At 39.9% G+C, this 21,561-nt stretch overlaps 1 protein-coding gene across 2 annotated transcripts in view; it reads right to left on the reverse strand.

The window, feature by feature from the left end:
* Window positions 1–14,627: 14,627 nt before the first annotated feature.
* ets1 (ETS proto-oncogene 1, transcription factor) overlaps window positions 14,628–21,561 on the reverse strand; it is a 46,993-nt gene continuing 40,059 nt past the window's right edge. For both annotated transcript variants that reach the window (XM_088345157.1, XM_088345156.1), the window contains one exon: window positions 14,628–20,849. In XM_088345157.1, coding sequence (XP_088201283.1) covers window positions 20,634–20,849 — 216 coding nt within the window. In that variant the 3' untranslated portion in view covers window positions 14,628–20,633. The remainder of the gene's footprint in view (window positions 20,850–21,561) is intronic.

The raw sequence follows: 21,561 nt of genomic DNA on the forward strand, positions 1-21,561 counted from the left end.
TTTCTGGGGCCTCGCCTTCCTATTCTGGGCCCTGGCTCGGGCAGCCAATGGAGGCTCCACTCCAGTACGAAGGCCGGCCTCCTACTGGACGGAGACGACGGCGTGGGCGTTTGGAGCAGATGCCCTGGGAAAGTTTTGCTCCTAAAGTAGAAACGTTTGGTGTTCAGCTGGAGGGCTCCCAACATATGTTTGAATTCAAAATCCCCCCTCCCACTTTGTTTCTTCGAGCGCGGGTGCGGGTAGATATTTTTTGGAAGAACGACGGGTGCAGAAGATCAATACAACCTTTCACGATTACATACCTGTCATCCTCGTTTTAATATCTGTGTACAGACGCTGCCCTACTTACAAACATTTGTAAGTTGAATATGTTCGTAAGTTGCTTTGGTGCTATATTTTGTATGTTTAAGGTTTATATAAGTATGTTTAAGGCATGTATAAGTAAGCTATATTGTGTTGTATTAAAAAATAAACATTTCATAAAATAATATGCTCGATAAAGATAAACAAGATCAATCCAACCTTTCACGATTACATACCTGTCATCCTCGTTTTAATATCTGTGTACAGACGCTGCCCTACTTACAAACATTTGTAAGTTGAATATGTTCGTAAGTTGCTTTGGTGCTATATTTTGTATGTTTAAGGTTTATATAAGTATGTTTAAGGCATGCATAAGTAAGCTATATTGTTTTGTATTAAAAAATAAACATTTCATAAAATAATATGCTCGATAGAGATAAACAAGATCAACCCAACCTTTCACGATTACATACCTGTCAACCTCTACGTTTTTGCCGTATAAAAGTACGTTTATTATGCATTTTAAGACGTGTACGACGTACAAAAAAATATGTACGGAAAAACGCAAATTTGTCAATTATGGGTACCATCCGGTATACACAGACTATCACGAAATGGCAAATCAATCAAGTAAAAACGAGTTCGCCGCGGTATCCTCTATCTCGGTATCGTTTTTTTCGTTGCAAACGAAGCAAGCGGTTTAATGCTACTGTGCGCATGCGTCTGCCGCCTGGGGATTTCCCATCATGCAACATTCCGATCACACGTGAACAAAGCGAAAGCAGATCAGTAGGCCTATGTTACAACATAGTTTTGAATTTTCTTTGGATGCAATCATCGAGTCACAATGGCCTAACCTGAATTAAAAAGTCATTCTGATCTGAAAACAACAGGCGGGGTTGATTGAGTAAATTTGAAATACATGTGGTCTTAAAAAACATCGGATTTCATGTGATAGTTTTGTAGTGAAAGGAAGGAGAACCGGCTTTTTCGGCTCAACTCATTAAAGAGAGCCGGCTCTCAAACGGCTCACTTGCTTTGATGCATTATATTACGAATTATGATGTTGTATAAAGAAGTTAAGAAAAAAAGGAAGTATAAAAGGAGAAAATGAAAAAAAGACAGGTTTGTGGTTATCCCTTTAATCAGCCAACAATAATTTAATCCAGAAAATGAATTAATAATTAGAATAAGAAAATGTATTATTCCACTTAACTATATTTGCATGTATTTTTTCCTTCTGCAGTGAACGTCCGAGCTACTTCATTTTTTAACTTTTTTATAATAAACTTCATTCATGTCGAGCGACTCATTATCTAACAAAAAATGTTAATTAACCATATATATGATATAACGAAACACGTGTACAATATAACATGTTAAACTACATAAATAAAGACGTTTGAAAAAAATATATAGTGTAAGATTATTTTGTATTTAGTAAGGGAAAATACGACAGTTTGTAAGGGCATGGAGCCATGGAGGTTGACAGTATACGATTAGCCCGGTGAAGAAAGTTGACTTCCATCGGCATTTGAAATAAACGAAGTGCTTCCTCACCTTTGCCATCTGGCAGCCTCATCTTGTATTCCACTTCTTCACCCCTTCACCTCCTCATTTTGTTCCTTCCTCGCCATCTCCGCCGTCACACTCCAGATGACACCCGGGCTCACCAGCAAACAAAGCCTTCGTTTGAGTCTTTCATTGCCTATTGTCTGCCCATGGCACAAATCAATCATCTTTCCTAATGGAAACTCCACATTAGCCCTGCCAAGACACTTCCATTTCCGCCATCCGACGCCGGGTCGGGCGGTAGGGCCGAGTTTTCACCGGTTGCGGACCTGGTGCGCTTTCATTTCAGGCAAATGGTGAGGTGACGGTGCCCGGTCTCGGGGTGGCAGCCGGAGTCAATGGCGTATTAACTCGGGATGCGACAGTGGCAATAAAAATGCAAATGAACATCCAAAGCAGAGGACGGCACTGATCTGCCCTTCGGAAGATGTTATAATACAGCCGCTACTCCCGTCGAGAAACTCTGTTCAAAACAAAACGGGATGAATGGAGGAAAGAATTTGGAATTTGAGAAGAACCTTGAGACTGTAAAAGTACCGTATTTTCCCCACTATAAGGCGCACCTAAAATCTGTTTTTTTCTTAAAAGCTGACTATGCGCCTTATAATCCAGTGCGACTTATATATGGATCAATATTGAGCCGCGACAGGTCTCGCAATTTACGGTAAGCAGCCAAAGACTTCATTTTTCGCTTAGAAGAAGTGCGCTGTGCATACTGGGAAACATTAAACAACGATTCTCTTTTATTTGTGCGTTTTTATAAAGACCCTGAAATGGCTCCTATTAAGAGACATGCTTACAACGCAGAGTTTAAACTCAAGGCGATCAGTCATGCAGTAGAACACGGAAATAGAGCAGCAGCGAGAGAGTTTAACATTAATTAATCGATGGTGCGGAAGTGGAGGAAGCATGAGGATGAGCTGCGCCAAGTAAAGAAGACTAAACAAAGTTTCCGTGGCAATAAAACAAGCTGGCCACAGTTAGAGGACTCACTTGAACAGTGGGTTGTTGAACAAAGATTACTGTTTTGCACTTGTTATTGTTTTTGCACATTACAAGTGTCACTATATTGCAATTGCACTAACGTTTAATTTACCATAACAGTATCAGACGTTTTTTTGCGTGTTGACTAAATGGAGGAAAAGTAAAATGTTATGCCTTGCTCTTGTTCAAAGATGTTAAAGATGTGTCACGAAAATGCTTTACCTCAGAGAAAATAATAAAACAGCTGTTTATTCATTTTGGGAATGAATGGAGTTGTGGAAAGCTTGTTTGTTATCTATTAATAAAGTTTGACTGACCTATCTGACTGTTTTGTTGACATTCCCTTTAGCGCGGCACCATCTAAAGGTTGCATAACGTAACTACAGCCTCTACTGTAGCGCCTTATAATGCGGTGCGCCTTATGTATGGAAAACGTTTTAAAATATATCATTCATTGAAGGTGCGCCTTATAACACGGTGCGCCTTAAGGTGGAGAAAATACGGTACTTGATGGAGATTTTAGGGAGGTACGCCTTTGTAAATAGATGCACATCAACACCAGAAGATTTGTATTTTATACTGTACGTCCCCGTTTGTGATGTATTCATGCATTTTTACACAATAGTTAGCTATTGTAGAGGGCAGTTACATACAGGGTTGGGTAGGGTTATTTTAACTGGATTACTTTCAATTAATTTTGGATTACTCCAATACCAAATATGCTAATAAAAGACAAAATAAACTAAATATGAATAAAATGATGACTCACAACACGTGGTAAGCTTTCTCTCCTGGCTTTGATCTCTTTGATCACTGGCAAAACTAACATAAAATGTGACAAGAACAAAATGAAAATAAATCCATACAGCTTGCCAACATTTTTTTTGCCGTTCCATGTGTTCCGTTACTCCCCAAGCCTGAACAAAATGTTGTCATTTCATTCATAATTAAAACTTACCACGTGTTGTGAGTCATAATTGTATTCATATTTTGTTTCTTTTGTCTTTTATTAGCATATTTGGTATTGGAGTAATCCAAAAGTAATTAAAAGTAATCCAGTTAAAGTAACCCTACCCAACCCTGGTTACATACATGCAAACAGAAATAAAATATCTTGAATATCATTAAAAATGCATGCAAAAATAAGATAAATCTGGAAAAAAGCAACAATAAATAGGTACACGAAATGGGTTGGTATTGTTAATATTGCACAAAATCATGCATGGACACGCTCCCTCATATCTTTCAGATTAAATTTCCCACTATGTTCCTGTCCAGAGCCTTTGCTCTGGTCTACTCGTGATCCCAAAAGCAAAGAAGAGATACCCAGGTTCAAGAGCCTTCCCGTCATGAACCAGAGAGGATCAGGACCCAAACGCGTGAGGTTACCCACACAAGCCTTTTGTTTTACGAGAAACGGGGAGTCGTGCACGTTAGGCAGCAGTCTGACGTGAAATGATAGGACGCCAGAGGCCGACGAGATCGATACCAATTGCCCGAGTTGATATCGGACAAATGGGGTCGATACCGGACAGGACGTGGCAGACAGGATAGATAATGAAACAGGATATCGGAAATAAACAGGAAAAACTAGACGGGAACGAAAACTGGAGAAAATAATAGACCGGACGAAAATAGATGGAAACAAAACTTCAAATCAAAATTAAACAGGGCAAAATAAACGGGAACAATACCGGACAGGAAATACCAACAGGAACAGGACCGAGTCGAAACCCACGTCTTGCAGGGCAAAAGTTTGTTGACGGACTGACAAAGGAAAAATGAGAGCACTGAGCTTAAATAGACAGAAAGCTGATCTGTCAATAAGCCGCGGCTGGTGCCACACGAGCGGAACGAATTGGGCGCCATGGCAGCCATGACAGTTCCCCATTCGGGCTCTGGTGCTGTGGAATGCTTTGCCGTCGAGACCTCAGTGGAACTGTTTATATCAAGGCTTAAAACACACTTATATTTTATTTCCTATGAATGACGTTTATATTCCATGTTGATAATATCTGTGTACAGACGCTGCCCTACTTACAAACATTTGTAAGTTGAATTTGTTCGTAAGTTGCTTCAGTGCTATATTTTGTATGTTTAAAGTTTATATAAGTATGTTTAAGGCATGTATAAGTAAGCTATATTGTTTTGTATTAAAAAATAAACATTTCATAAAATAATATGCTCGATAAAGATAAACAAAGTTAAGTTTAACTCACTTTTGGAAGATGGGCTTCAACAGTTAGGCTGCTCCCTCCTCCGTGGTAAAAAGTGGCAGAAAAAAAGTTCCGACCATTTTCTCAACCATCATTCTTTCTTATTCCACTCTCATTTAAAAATAAACGGCTCGCCTCTTCTTTACAATTTATACCAACCATATTGAATGGATGCACGAGATATTAAACAATAAAAATGTCAAAGTTTTTAGAGCGCTGGAGATTTGGGGTGGATGCTGGGTGAGCTCTCACAGTGCCACCACTCGCCGGTAGCAGCGGAAAGAAGCACTACAGTACTGTCCTCCACTCGAAAAAAGGTGCTACAATACAAAATCTAATTTACAGCAATGTCCGGATATTTTTCGACATCCCGAAAAAAATGTTCGTATTTACCGTTTTTTTGTAAGTCAAATGGTCGTAAGTAAGGTAGCATCTGGATTTTTTTTTATTGCATCATTGGTTGAAGCCTGGTCATCCTGGAAAGGGGATTACGTCAGATGTGTTCCGTTCTCAAGGTTTCTTCATTTTCCTCATGTTGAGGTTTTTGAGTTTTCCTTGCCCTCATGTAGGTATTAGATTAGGGGATGGTGTAATAATAGTCTTTGGTTTGCAATAATCTGTGGTCTGTGCAGCCTTTTGAGACTCCTTGTGATTAAACGTGTCACAAATAAACATGACTTGACATGTGAAAAAAACATATCTTAATTCATTGTCTCTTTTTCTTCTTTTTTATGTTTATAAATTATTTAGAATTTTTATTTTTTCCACTTTATAATGTAAAGATTCACCAAACATAGAAAAGGAAAGGAAACATTAAAAAAGAATGCTTAATCCAGAAAATGAATTAATAACTTGAATAAGAAAATGTATTATTCTAATTCATTATCTTTGCATGTATTTTTTCCTTCGACAGTGAACGTCCAAGCTACTTAATTTTTGAACTTTTTTATCATAAACAAGCTAAACAGCAAGATGTTTTCTTTCTTTTTGTCAACAAAAGACAGCGACTGGAAACAAACGCTGTAAAATGGTGAAGAAATTGGAAGCTGTTATAACAGAACAGCAGTGCTTTTTCACGAATCCCAGCGAGTTAAAGGAAAATGCAATAAGGCTATGATAGCTAAGTACCGCAAACCTTTTCACTGTAGGTGGAATATTCATCTCATCTCATCTCATCAGCCGTACCGCTTATCCTCATTAGGGTCGCGGGGGGGCTGGAGCCCATCCCAGCCATCTTCGGGCAGTGGGCAGGGGACACCCTGAACTGGTTGCCAGCCAATCGCAGGGCACACGGGGACAGACAACTCATTCGCTCATTCACACCTATGGACAATTTGGACCGGCCAATTCACCTGAAATGCATGTTTTTGGAACGTGGGAGGAAACCGGAGTGCCCGGAGGAAACCCACGCAAGCACAGGGAGAACATACAAACTCCGCACAGGAAGTCTGGAGCTGGATTTGAACCCACGACAGGTTCCCATGACATGAACTGTGCCGCACAAGCGCTAACCACTGCGCCGCCGTGCTGCCCGTGGAATATTCAGCCATCACACATTTTTAGTTTACCTAATCTTGGAATTTTATAGAAGTCTTCGCGTAAATTAATTAAAAATAAGTACGAGACGCATTGGATATATTTTTGCATTGCAACGCTGATCTCAGGAGGTAGAGTGCTCGTCTTGGAATCAAAAGGTCCGATTTCCGGCGGTTATATGTCGAAGTGTCGTTGGGCAAGACACTGAATCCCTAATGCCCCCAATAAGCAGGTAGGACCCTTGCATGGCTGACTCCGTATTGGTGTGTGAGTGTGTGTGTGAATGGGTAAGTGTGAAGCACACTGTAAAGCGCTTTGGGAGGTCTTCATTGACTTGAAAAACGCTATATAAATGCAGACCATTTACTATTTACCATTTACCATCAAGGGAATCAAATTTTTTTTAACTCAAAAAGTTTGCTTTAAAAAGACTGATGTTGGGAATGTAAACTATGAATCACGATGTTAAAATCTTCTCAAACGCAGCATTGAACGGACTAAAACTCAACCAGAAATGAAACCGTGTGAATCGATTGCATCTTTCGATATCCTCTCAGCAGAAAAAAACAAAAAAAAAACGCATCTGGTAAATGGAAAGTTTCTGAGTTTGCAAACCACAAGTGAGAGCTTTCACCTCATCAACCCCAAACGTTACGAATCCATGAGAAGGGTCACGTCTTAAAGGACCCGTGAAGATGAGCATGTGTCCTCGGGCCAATGTTTCTAAGTTCGGCATTCAAGGCCACGGGGGGCGCGTGGATCATGTTTCACTCTTTGTCCACGTCATGGAACGTCTATGTGCGTCACGGCAATTCTCTTTCGTTCAAAAGGATCTATTTAGGTTTTTCAACATCTGTTAGGTCTGAAGTGCAGAGGTTCTTGAAGTCTATTGATTGAAATGATTGAAAAGAAGACATTCAAAATATGTTGCCATTTTTATCATCGTTGTATCTGTCGTGATTACCTAACTGGAGCCACCTGAGGTAATCAGCTGGTGTGCTGGAACGCGATTTCCTGATTGGTGGAAGCTTTCTACATAAGCTGTCAGCGTCCAGAGATGGACGTTCGAGTGTACTCCTCGTTTCCCTGAGTGAGCCTCCAACATTTAAGGTACCACGACCCCTTTATGTATTCCAAGTCTGATTCTCGTTGCCTGACCCTTGTCTGTTAAAAGTTTACGATCTACTCTTCCGTCCCGGCCACCGACTTACCTGCTACGTTACTCGTCACGCGTTTTCACCACGGAGTTGCCATATTGTCCAAAGAGGCTTTCTGCTTCCAAGAGCCGACGTCCCAAGCCTGCTCCACCGAACCTTGTCCAAATAAATCCTTTAACTGACGCTATTGGATCCGAGTGCTTGTTCTGGTCCATGACAGTATCACATTCATCTGTACCCTATTGTACAAGTAATCATTAGCTACTCTCTGCCCAGAATGAGGTTTATTATAAAAAAAAGTTCAAAAATTAAGTAGCTTGGACGTTCACTGTAGAAGGAAAAAATACATGCAAATATAACTAAGTAGAATAATACATTTAGTTTGGGTTTGAATCCAGCTACCGGCCTTACTGTGCGGAGTTTGTATGTTCTCCCCGTGCTTGCGTGGGTTTCTTCCGGTTTCCTCCCACATTCCAAAGACATGCATTTCAGGTGAATTGGCCGGTCCAAATTGTCCCTAGGTGTGACTGCCCGGAGATAGCTGGGAAGGGCTCCAGCCCCCCCGCGACCCTATTAAGGATAAGCGGTACAGCTAATGAGATGAGATGAGAATACATTTAGTTTTTCAAATTATGAATTCATTTTCTGCATTAAATGATTGTTGGTAATATACTGATTAAAGGGATAACCACAAACCTGTCTTTTTTCATTTTCTCCTTTTATACTTCCTTTTTTTCTTAACTTCTTTATACAACATAATAATTCATAATATAATGCATCAAAGCAAGTGAGCCGTTTGAGTAATGTAATGAATTGAGCCAAAAAAGCCGGTTCTCTAAAAAGAGACGGACTTCTTTTCACTACATCAAACCGCTCGCTTCGTTTGCAACGAAAAAAAGGATACCGAGATAGAGGCTTCCGCGGCGAAGTCGTTTGACTTGATTGATTTCCTGTTTCGTGATAGTCGGTGTGTACCGGATGGTTCCGATAATTGACAAATTTGCGTTTTTCCGTACAGATTTTCTCATACGTCGTACACGACTTAAAATGCATAGTAAACGTACTTTGTATGGCAAAAACAAACAGGTTGACAGGTATGCGATACTGCAACAGAGCCAACGACATTAAAAAGGGCTCTTTCAATTGGGCCCTTAAACAAGGTTCAGACAGTTGTTTCGTCCCAAGGGCCATCACTACACTAAACAAGTGCACAAGAATCCAAAAAAATATCTATCTTGTATATTATTTTGTCTATTTAATTTGGAACTATGTTTCTGGTGAATGTCATTGCGTTATTGTTCTGATGCACTTACAACTTAGGCCAGTCTCCAAGCACTACATTGTAAATCAAAGGTCTCAAGAATACGGCCCGCAGGCCATTCGGGGCCCCTGGATGACAATTTGAGGCCCCGCCTTAATCTTGGAGAACCCACGGAGCATAATTTTCCCAAGAAATTCAGTGTTAATATGAGATTTTACAGTAAGATTGATCTATTCTCATAATACTGACTAAAATTTCTTTTACATCTTATTTCAAGTAGAACATTACTTACTTGTTTTCTTAATTATTGTTGCATTTATATTTTATTGATTTACGGACGCTCCCCTACATACGAACATTCGAGTAACGAAAAACGGTGCATACGAACATTATTTTTGCGATATCGAAAAATATCAGGACATTGCTGTAAGTTAGATTCTGCTTTTTTCACCTTTTTCGAGTACAGGACACTACTGTAGTGCTTCTTTCCGCCACTACCAGCGTGTGGCGCTGTGAGAGCTCGCCAAGCATCCATTGACTTCCTCTTTTGTAAAACCTTGTTTGGCCAAACCTCACCCAGGCCAGAGCACCTGCAGCCCTGAGGAAAATTGAGTTTGACAGCCCTGTTTGAAAATTAAAAAAAAATTACCCGTTTATCCTGACATTCCTTTTATTTTATTTTACTCTTGAAGTATTTATTATCACATGTTTATCCTGGGGTGTCTTAACTGTTCTCTTGTAAACAATGTTAGCCACTTTGTTACATAGTTCTACGTCTATTGACACTGTGGACCATAATATCTTACTAGATCAGTTGGAAAAATGGATTGGTCTCTTAGGAACCGTCCTCTTATGGTTCAGATCCTACCTCTCAGAAAGGACGCACTGTGTTAAATATGGTCATATGACATCTGAGATATTTAGTGTTACCTGTGGTGTTCCGCAGGGTTCAGTACCTGCCCCCCTTCTTTTCAGCATTTACATGCTTCCATTAGGTGATATTAATCGCAAATATAATATCAGTTTCCAATGCTACGCAGATGACACTTAACCATAACTTCCGATGGAAGAATCTGCCACACTAAACTGGAAATTTGGAGGCCTGCTTCACTGAGATAAAAGAATGGATGTCACTCAACTTCTTGCTCCTTAACTCTGAAAAGACCGAAATGTTAGTTATTGGTCCATCTAAATGTCGTGACTTGTTCTCAAAAACTGCTCTGAACATTGACAAATGTAATATCACCCAGAGTGACTTAGTCAAAAATTAAGGTGTCAAATTTGACCTCAATCCGTCCTTTCAAACACACGTTAAGAATGTTACTAGAACAGCTTTTTTCCATCTTCGCAACATTGCTAAAATTTGCCTTATGCCTTGTAGCAAAAATATTTATGACAAAAGAAATCCCCATAAAGAAGTGTGCATGGGCTACTAGAGCTCAAATATAAGGCCAAGGACTTTATACACCGTAAATTCCGGACTATAGAGCGCACCTGATTATAAGCTGCTCCCACCATATTTTAAGAGGATGACCAGTTTTGTACTTACACAAGCCGCACCTGTACATAAGCCGCATGCGCCCACGTTAAAATATTTAACACAAACACAAAATTAACCCAAACCCGACTTTGAGTCCCGCGATCGTAACTGAATATGAAGTACACAGTCCAAAAACCACAGCCGGCAAAATGAATGTAAAATGATACCAGTACTTAAGATTTGATGCAGACCTGCAGAGTCCGGGTCCCGTTGAAAATAATCCAAGGAAAAAAAATGTGTATTTTCAAACGTAAGGGTGGGAAAAACATATATCCACTATTGTCCGCTGCGTCCACAAACACGTCTCACCTTTACTCCACTTCCCATCAGCCCCCCTTGTATTCGCCCCTTCGAAATTGGCCGCATCACTGAATAAGCCGCAGGGTTGAACATTTGGGAAAAAAGTAGCGGCTTATAGTCGGGAATTTACGGTAATAATATTTGACTTTCTTCCCTTATCATTTCAGTAGAGTAATTGATATAAAGATGTCCACCTACGGTGCTCACTTGTCATCTCATTTCAATGTGACCTAGCTAATTTAATGTCAGCGAGGCTTTAAAATGGATACAGTGTTAAAGCATGCTGTGATGGTCAATTAAAGAAACTGATGATTAAAGCAGCACAGTGGGGCAGTGGTTAGCACGTGGGCGGCACAGTTCTGAGGTCATTGGTTCAAATCCAGCTACCGGACTTCCAGTGTGGAGTTTGTATGTTCTCCCCGTGCTTGCGTGGGTTTCCTCCCACATTCCAAAAACATACATTTCAGGTGAATTGGCTGGTCCAAATTGTCCCTAGGTGTGAGTGAGCGAATTGTCTGTCCCTGTGTGCCCTCCGATTGGCTGGCAACCAGTTCAGGGTGTCCCCTGTTCACTGCCCGAAGATAGCTGGGATGGGCTCCAGCACCCCCGCGACCCTACTGCGGATAAGCGGTGCAGATAATGGATGGATGGATGGATGATTAAATCACAGGCACAGTTTGCTAAATTGCAATCATGGTTTGGAAACCCAGGTCTGTTTTCCTTGTCTTTGCACACCCACATAGAAGACGGGGCCACTAATACATACGGCCGTGTTAAGACAAGATACAACACGTCAGGGCCCTTTACAAATATTTAGCTTTGAGGAGTAACAAATGGGATGCTTGAAGCGAGCGGCGACAGGGCAACAGGACTTAGTTTCGGGAGGATGCAGGAATATTTTGTGGGAAAATGTAGCTTTTAAATCAGCCCAGATTGAGGTAATGGGTTGGTGGTGCTTGAAAACCAGTATGGGGAAATACGTCATGTGTGAGTGGTTGTGTCAATTGTTAGGGATTTTTCCTCAGACCTTCTGAGGATTCGTGTCTGCCTTGGATCATGCAACAGAAGAAGTTTTATATACAGTGAAGAAAATAAGTATTTGAAAACCTTGCTTATTTGCTATTTCTTCCACTTAGAAATCATAGAGGTGTCTGAAATTTTACCGTAGGTGCATCTCCACTGTGATAGATAAACTAAAAAGAAAAATCCAGAAATCCCAATGCATGATTTTTAACGATTTATTTGTGTCATATACAGTGTTCATTTTACCTCTGAAAAGCGATGTGTCCCAGGGACTCGCATGCTCAAAAATCTATGGGTCCCAACAGAGATCTATGGGTCCCCAAAATGTAATGTTATCGCGGTTGAAATTGTAAATCGGCGACAAATATATAATATAAATCTATATATTCATTCAGTTTTAATCATCAGTTTATTGGTAATACAAATCAGTTATCACTTCAAGATTTTTCAGTTCACAACAATATTGTACATTATACAAAATATTATTGCTGAAATAATTATATTAATCCATATTTTCATTCAGTTTTAATCATCACTGTTAATTGGTAATACAAAGTAGTTATCACTTCAGATTTTTCAGTTCACAATATTGTACACTATACAAAATAATATTGTAGAAATGTTTATATATTCTTGCAGTTTTAATCATAACAGTAAATTGATAATACAAAACAGTTATCACTTCAAATTTTTCAGTTCATATATTCTTTCATAGTTGAATAGCCTTCTCAAGGTCCAATCCATTATCCTCCTCCTCATAGCGTCACCAGGAATATAATTTAGTCCGTTTTGGCAGAAAAGTCCTTTTCTTGCTCGAAGTATTCTTTTGTTTATTTTCTTTCGTCGAATCGTTCGTTTCAAAACACATGTTTTCCTTGCCTTCGCAGTCTTCTGAAGAACTTCTACGCCATGTTTTCGTGCCGGAATTATTGCCGTTGTTACCACTTTCTGTGTTATGTTTCGACTTATTACCAACGATGAAGAAATTACCAATTTTTTGTTGATTTGTACCTAATACCAACAGTTTTTTCGGAGGCATACTTCTCTTTCACTCGACAACCACCACAACAATGACGTCATCTCGAAGCAACGAGATCTCGTTTGCCGAGATCGGCGCGAGACCAAAACAACAATGGCGGATCTGCCTGACGAAAAGTTTGGAGTGCGGTAAATCTTTGTTAAAAATAATAATAATAATAATCGGGTAATAATGACAATTTGGTGTCAAAAACGTTGCGTCCCGGGGACGCACGTTGATTTGACCCAATGCGTCTAGGACGCAGGCAAACGAGAACACTGCATATATATAATATATATATATATATATATACACACACATCATCTGCACCACTTATCCTCGGTATGGTCGCAGGGGTGCTGGAGCACAACCCAGTCATCTTCGGGCAGTGGGCAGGGAAACACCCTGAACTGCTTGCCAGCCAGTCGCAGGGCACACACGGACAGACTCACTCACTCATTCACATCTAAGGACAATTTGGAACAGCCACTTCATGTATGTTTTCGGGAGGTAACCAGAGTGCCTGGAGGAAACCCACGCAAGCACAGGGAGAACATGCAAACTTTGCACAGGAAGGCTGGTAGCTGGATTTGAACCCGTGACCTCAGAACTGTGCGGCGGATGATACATTTTATTTCCTTATCGTACATCGAGTGTTTTTACACAGGCAAGTCAATACAAATCAATTTTGATTGAAAACATGTATTCCGTGATTAATATTGGAGATTTCATAGGATGCTAGTTTGTCATTTTGGCTATTATTGCACAATTTTGTTAATTTTTTGCAGTATTTACATCATTGTTATTATCGGCCAATCATGTTTCATTTCCAAACCCTTCAGGCTGTATCTGCTTCTGTAACTCAGGAGCTTTATAAAAAGAATGGCAAAGGAGAACTTTAAGAACAGGTTTGAATTTCTTATCCGAGGTTTGGGCTTTCTCCCCTGTTCTCCTTGCAAGTTACAAAACATTAATTTATCCTTACCTTTTTAATGTTTACTAATCTTTCAACTTAAGAGTGTCCAATATTTTATAATGAAGAATTAATGTGTACTGCGCTCAAGGACAACATTAAAATAGCATGAACATGATCCTATACTTGCCATTTTCTTTATCATATGTTTTATTGATCCAAGTAGGCCACTCAGTGCAGTTCACTTTTGGCAGGGTTCAATCGCAGATGCACAGATGCTGTTGAATTTATTATGAAAAAAGCACCATGAACGACAGAAATTTGTTAAATCGGTGCCAAAGTCCCAGCAATAGTCGACCGGGGATATCGGATCACGGCCACACGGTGCAGTTCATTCGAGGCGGGTTACAATCCCAGTTCATTTAAGTCAGAAAGAGTGGGGATAGATTAGTAGTTTAAAAAAAAAAATTATTTATACTTAACTAAATATTAAGCAAAAATAAAAACTGTCATATAAACCCTGATTTTCTTACTCGTAGGTTAATAAAATTGGGATTTTTTTTACATAACATGAGCTTCACCTAGTAGGAGTTTGACATAAACAAGTTGTAAAAGGCGGGGCAATTAAAACAAGAATAGTGCAGTTTGGTCACCGAGTATTCAGTTTGTATTCTTCCTTGTGCTTTTTAGCACTCATATTTTTGTTACGTGACATGTAGAGACCTCTAGCGGTCAACTAATACACACTGTGCCTTTAAATAGAGTCAATTGATGAGCCACATAAGGGAGACACACACAGTCAAGTATTTGTTCACATATATTTTATAACATTTTCAAAATACAATAAGTACATTTTAGAAATAGAGGCTACAGTTTATAAAACCTTTCCAGCAGAAATCATTTTGATGGGCCAGCATCAGCCTTTTTCTCTTGCAGACTTATCGATTGTATATTAGAAAAATGCACAAGAAACATTAAAAACAAATCGCTACATTGTTCAAAATGTGCTACCTTTAACGTCCCACGAAAGCACCGGATGTCTGCAAATCTTGTTTTAATATAAAATATAAATTATTGAAAAAATATTCAAATGTTTGTGAACTAAATACAATCAAAAAAAGATCTCATAACAAAAATACTATAAAAGATGCAAAAAAACCCAAAAAATAAAACAATACGATTTTCCTTCTGAATCCTTTTTTTTTTCTCGGGGGTTGGGTTAGGGGTGGGGGGGTTTGTTTACATTTGCCACAAACTTGCTAGACATACAGTCGAACTGTGACAGTAAAAATGCCTTGAAATGAATTGTTTACTGCAGGCACATACAAATATTTTGGGGGTGAATGAAACATTAAAAGCCAAAGTTCCTATTCTTAAAAATGGGAGCCGATACAAAAACAGTGCTTAAAATATGGAGGGGAACAAAAACAAAAATCTAATTGATAGTCAGTGCTATAGATCAGTGTTTCTCAACTGGTGGGTCAATTAACGAGCATCTACTACACTCCCTAACATGGTGGCAATGCCCTACTCCATCTCCTCTTCCTGTTCAGTCAGGCAGCGAGATTATGAGGACCACATCTCATTTTATTGTGATTGAGTTGGTTTCATTTCCTTTGTATGCATAAAGTAATGGTTCTTAAGAAAGTAAGGGATAAAGGGAAGAAAACGGCGACACCGATCAAATTGAAGAAGGAAACGATTGCGAAATAGGAAAATGGTGTACGGGGTGTCTGCGAATGAAGCGCTACTGGGGGATACAGTAAATGGTTGTAACCATTATATTAATCTTTATTAACTACACTTATCGAGGTGTACGTATATACAGTGGAACCTCGGTTTTGGAACGCCTTTCAGTTCAAACAAATCGGAGTCAGACCAAAAATGTCGAGAAATTCTTGCTTCGCTGTTCGGTCAAAAAAATCGGAGTTCGAACGCCGGTAATGCGTGAGTGCGTACGCTAGGGTGCGATGCCGAGCGGCGTACGGGTGTTTTAGCCCCTTATTATGCCTCCGAAGAAAGTCAGTGCAAGCAGCAAAGTTGCTATAGGTGAAATAAGAAAAGTAGTGCGAACAACTATTGCATTTAGGAAAGAAATAATAGCAAAATGTGAAGGAGGTGTGCGAGTGTCTGATCTTGCTAGGGAATACAGCATGGCTAAATCTACAATCAGTACGATACTAAAGAATAAGGAGGCTGTGAAATCGAGTGATGTGGCTAAGGGAGTGAGTGCTAGCAAGCAACAGCCGCAAGTTTATGAAGAGGTTGAAAAACTTTTGATTTTCATTTCCCCACCGTCCACCTGCGCCTTCTGCTGACCACCACAAAGGTAAGAAATCCTATTCATAATTCTTTTCTTTATCCTTTTTTTTTTTATTTTTACACGTTCATGTTAGCGTAATCTTTCATACGGAAGATTACGATAACGCGAACGTACGATTAGCCTGTGTTAGCTTTACGTTAAACATTCAAGGTAAACATTCAGGGTGTTGGAACGGATTAAAACAATTTACATTATTTTTAATGGGAAAAATGATTTCGGTGATCGAACAAATCGGTTTTCGAGCAGGGTTCTGGAATGGATTATGGTCGAGAACCGAGGTTCCACTGGATTTGAATTTATTGTCGTATGTGGCAAATTTAAAGCAGTACCTCCCGACTGCCAGAGGCAGTCCTATGGCAGTCGTACAGGACTCCCAGAAGCATGGTTACAGTCGAATCTTTCGTTTTAGGCAGTCACTTATATGCGATGTAGGCTTATATGAAAGTTTTACTTGAAGTCGTTTTTGTTTTGGTGTTTATTTAGATTTTTTAACAAAAAAGTGAACATTTTCTACTCTCTCTGCTTTAAACCAAGCAATTCTATCATTGGATAAATATGAGAAGTGGAAATTGTTTATGGGTTTGGGTTGCAGCTTGTCATTACGGTGGGTCCTGAAGTCAGACCAGTTGAGAACCAGTGCTATAGAAAATGGCTGCGGTGTAAAAAGCAAAAAAAAAATGGACATCAGACTTTTTTTGTGCCATTCCATTCTCAAATCTGAGAGAGTACGTACGCAAAGTACGGCGACCAAAGACCTCACAAGGCTTTTGGTTATTTTTCCGGCTTCGTCGCTTGCTTATTTGCGTGATCCAGGATCTCTTGGGCACATTATGAAACACAATCTGTACAAATAGATATTTCCAAAGCTATTTTCATCAACATGGGTAACATTCAGCTACTGTAAACAATAACATTGTATTTATAAGACGATGCTCAACTTTGGCATTTCCCATAAAGCCAGTGTATAGCCCGTTTGCCAAACTCATCTGGAACCAGTGAATCTTAATGCGCGAACATACAAGGATGGACGTGATAAGCTTCCTCTAACTTAAAATCATCTCCTTTCTCATCCGTCTTATTTCCTGAGCTGGTTCTCGTGAGAATTTAGTGGGAATTATGATCAAGAGTAATCCACAGAAAACTTGTGAAATTTAAATTTAGAGGGGACTCTTGTGATTAAATGTCTAGTTGGAGTCACATTTAGAGGACATTTCGTAAAACAATGAATTACTTGTCGCTAAGAGGACATTTGACTGTAGGCAATCGGTGATAGATTAGTCATGTCTTGGTGCAAAATGGAGGAATAAACATTCGGGGACACATCTGATCGCAATAAAAAATATAAACGAGTGATGCTAGCTGTCAAAGGGAAAGCTTACACTCAAGTGATAGCTTTATCCCCCCCCAAAATTAAGAGTTAAAGCATTATAGCAGTTTATAACTGTTAAAGATCCAATCTTTCAATCACAATCGAAGCTTGAACGTTTACCTTAAACCAAAGCACATTTTACTAAGTTAAAGCTTTAAAATGTTAACTTAAGCCTGTTAATTTACCACCAAATTTAAAACTTCTTTAAGTTCAGGTTTAAGTTATAAGTCAGAGTTAAACCTAACTGCTGTTTTTGTTGCTTTGACTCTTAAAGTGAATAATCTGCTGTAACTCTTGAATGAAGGCATGCCCATCATTCCATTATCTGCACCGCTTATCCCCAGTAGGGTCGCGGGGGTGCTGGAGCCCATCCCAGATATCTTCGGGCAGTGGGCAGGAAACACCCTGACCTGGAATAGATGTTTAAAGCCATAATTCAGAGTTAAATCCTTAACTGCTGTATTTGCTGCTTTAGCTCTAGTTGATAGCTATTGGTTTGTTGGATCCCTTGACTTCAACATTTCCGGTGGTGTGGCTTGGGCAAGTACAGCCTGGTGGTGCCCATCCCTCTCCAGGCCATTACTCTGCTTTAACTCTTGAAAGCATGTTTAACCTCCTAAGACCGAGCTTCTTGATTGCTGTGCATTTATTTCCATGCATGTGGACCTCAGGTTTTAGGAGGTGAAATCCAAAACTCTGAGTTAAAGCTATCAACCCAATTTGCTCTTGAATTAAAGCATGTTTAAAGCTACAACTCAGATTTCTAGTTGTAACTGCCCTATTTTCTGCTTTGACTCTTTAGTTTATAGCTTATAATACGTTTTAAATCCTGGTGCATGTGTAATGCTGTAACCCAGAGTTAAAGCTAAAACTGCTTTATATGCTGCTTTAACTCTTTAGTGAAAACGATCAACTGTTGGATGAATGCTTGTAAAGCTAACATTCGTTTTCTCAGCTACTTCAAATGAACAATAAAGGGATTAAAACTACTTTACTTGTTGAATTAAACTCAGAGCTTTAGAGCCTTACAGTTTTCTAGTTTTCTAGAATTGAGGTTTTGAGTTTTTCCTTGCCCGGATGTTGGTTTAAGATCAGGTGATATATATAATTGGTGAAGGGCTATACAAATAAATGTGACTTGACTACTAAAATAAAACTTTTAAGTACTTCAACTGTAGAAATTATAGCATGTTCAAAGCCTTAACCCACCGTGAAATGTTCAAAGCTTTAACTCTGAATTTAACACAGCAAAGCATTGTTCTTGGAAATTTAACAGACCCATAAAAACCGACCATTCTTTATCCTCTAGTATGAACCAATACTACTTCTAAAATAATATGTTGGGGTTTTGTTTGCATGAATGTAGTGCAATCCACTTTTTTCAAATTTCCACCTAAACTCTCACGAGAACCTATTAATTTCCTCGACCGTCTCTCCATCGAACACATGCATCTTCCGTTCTATTTCCATCTTCGCACTGCCTTCAGAATTTCAGAGCATCCTTCCCTCAACTAGACAACTTCACTTGTGACTTTAAAGACGACAAACCAAACACTGCTGACAGTGAACCGACATTTTTTTACCTAAGACTTTAAAACAACCATAAAATGTCCCGCAATGATTGTCTACCGTTCGCTAATACTGCTGGTATATGCAATAAAATACAATAAAATTCAGTCATTAGGTCTTAGACAAAAATAAAATAAAAGTAAAATAAAAATAAAGATTTGTGAGCAACGGCTACTTTCAGTCGTCTCACAGACACTCTTGCTAGGAGTGAACTGGCACCATGCAATCCCATCGGCCTGCTCATCATTAAAAGGACAGTGTGCGTTATTCAGCGCCTCATTAAAAAAAAATAAGGACAGTATTGATTTAAATAATGAGCAAAAATACACAAACTATTGTATGAACATTTAATTAAAAAAAACACACTTAGGTAGATACATTTTTAACCTGAGCCTCACCTGGAGGGGGCCAGCATAATTATCTGCTATTTTGCTGTTAAGTAGAACCCAAAATACAAAATCTTGGGGCGAAGCAAAAAAATGAGAAGAAAAGGGAACAGTTTGGTCACTTTGTGTCTCCGTAGTTTGTATTGTTCCTTATGCTATTAAGCACTACTATTTGGTTGCACAACACAGTACAGTGACATCCTTAAAGCACAAACTAACAGTCTTCTTCTGCGCTGAAACTAGCATTGTCTTTGTCTGCGACTAATATTAGCATTGTCAGGTGAAAAAAATGGATGGTCCGGAAATCAGTTTGTATTTTTCACTGTGGTTTTTACACTTATTTTCGGTTGCCTGACACAGTAAGGCGACATCTAGTGGTCAAACAAAACAACTGGCCCTTAAAGCAAAACTAACAGTATTCTGCGCTGAAAACTAGCATCGTCTCGGTATGCGAGTAATACAAGCATCGTCATTTTACATTCATTTAGAAGCAATAAAAAGAAGTGTTGGCCGGAAAATAGTTTCCTTGTGCTCTTTAGCACAAATTTTCGGTTGCTTGGCACAATAAAGTGACATCTAGGGGTCAACAACTGCACACTGTCCCTTTAAGGCTTCTACAGCACAGCTTATTTTACCTTTGCCTTTGTTATATTTCGCAGAACCTGCAGTAGAGGTAAGATCTTAGATCTGAGCACAAGCCTGAATCAAAATTTGTCCAAAAACACCCCTTATCCTCCCAAGTCCTCACAAATAATGTAAGGACTGGATCGTTTAGGGCCGATCTTACGTTTAACCTGCAGGCTTTTGGGATTGCACAGCCTCAAATTAACATTACCACAATAATACTCATCGTCTTTTGACGCTTTTTGGTCCAAGCTGGGAAAAAAAAAAGAAGTCTGCCTTGGTCCTCACTTTAAATCCCACCATCACAGTGGAAAGCATATCTGCAAAAATACGAGCAGAACATATAACCGCACCTCCAATGCAACAGGGTATGAATACAGGCTTTTGGCTTCCGGTCCTCTCAAAACCTCATCCAAGAGCGCTAAGATGACAAAGTCATTTGGTTAACCCTCTACGCCCTCCCCCTCCAATAAAGGTTCGTTAAGACCACTTAATGAGCGCCTGTCCACGCGGCGGTACTGTCTTTGTCGCAGAGACCTTCACTCGTCCGTGTCTGGCTTTACGTCCAACATGGCGTGCAGCTCCTCGGGGGTGTAGCCCAGCAAGCTTTTTAAGTCACAGACAAAGCGGTAGACGTAGCGCTTCCCCGACGTCTTGTGGATGATGTTTTTGTCGTAGTAGTAGCGAAGGCCGCGGCTCAGCTTCTCGTAGTTCATCTTGGGCTTGTTTTTCCGCTTCCCCCACCTGCGGGCGACCTACAGAAGAGAAGAAGACAGCGGATGAGTCAGGGTTAACATCCACATTTTTCAGAATGCTTTATGGGAAAATTCAATCGGGATTGATGCAATCAAGTGCTATGATGAATACCTTTATTCTGCACAAGTTATTTTGTGCAGAATAAAGGTATTTTCAAGCAGTGGAATGTTTTTAATCAGCGCTTTTCTTGAGGAAAATGTGAAAACATATCTTGCGACCTCTTTTTTGTCTTTTCTGTTGCTAATGATCGCACAAAACTGAAATAGCATAGGGTAGCACGGCGGCGCACTGTTAGCGCGCTTGCGGCACAGTTCTGAGGTCATGAGATCGAACTTCCTGTGTGGAGTTTGCATGTTCTCCCCGTGCTTGCATGAGTTTCCTCCCACATTGTCCAAATTGTCCCTAGGTGTGAATAAGTATGTCTCTGTGTGCCCTGCAATTGGCTGGAGACCAGTTCAGGGTGTCCCCTGCCCACTGCCTGAAGATAGCTGGGATGGGCTCCAGCACCCCCGCGACCCTACTGAGCAGGGTCGGCAACCTATGATAAGCGTGCCAGCAATGGCACGTGAGGGGTTAACCAGTGATTATATTTTAAAAATGCGCATTTTGACCCGAAATTTAGACATTTTCAGTTGCGCACCGTGTTATTTAGAGGCTTTACGTTAGCACCCCTCCTCTTCTGCTCCCTGTGTGTCTGCGCGGCGCCTCGCA

The sequence above is a fragment of the Urocampus carinirostris genome, chromosome 10 (genome assembly GCF_059441175.1).
Source record: "Urocampus carinirostris isolate Australia breed hairy pipefish chromosome 10, RoL_Ucar_1.0, whole genome shotgun sequence".
Classification (NCBI taxonomy): Eukaryota; Metazoa; Chordata; class Actinopteri; order Syngnathiformes; family Syngnathidae; genus Urocampus; species Urocampus carinirostris.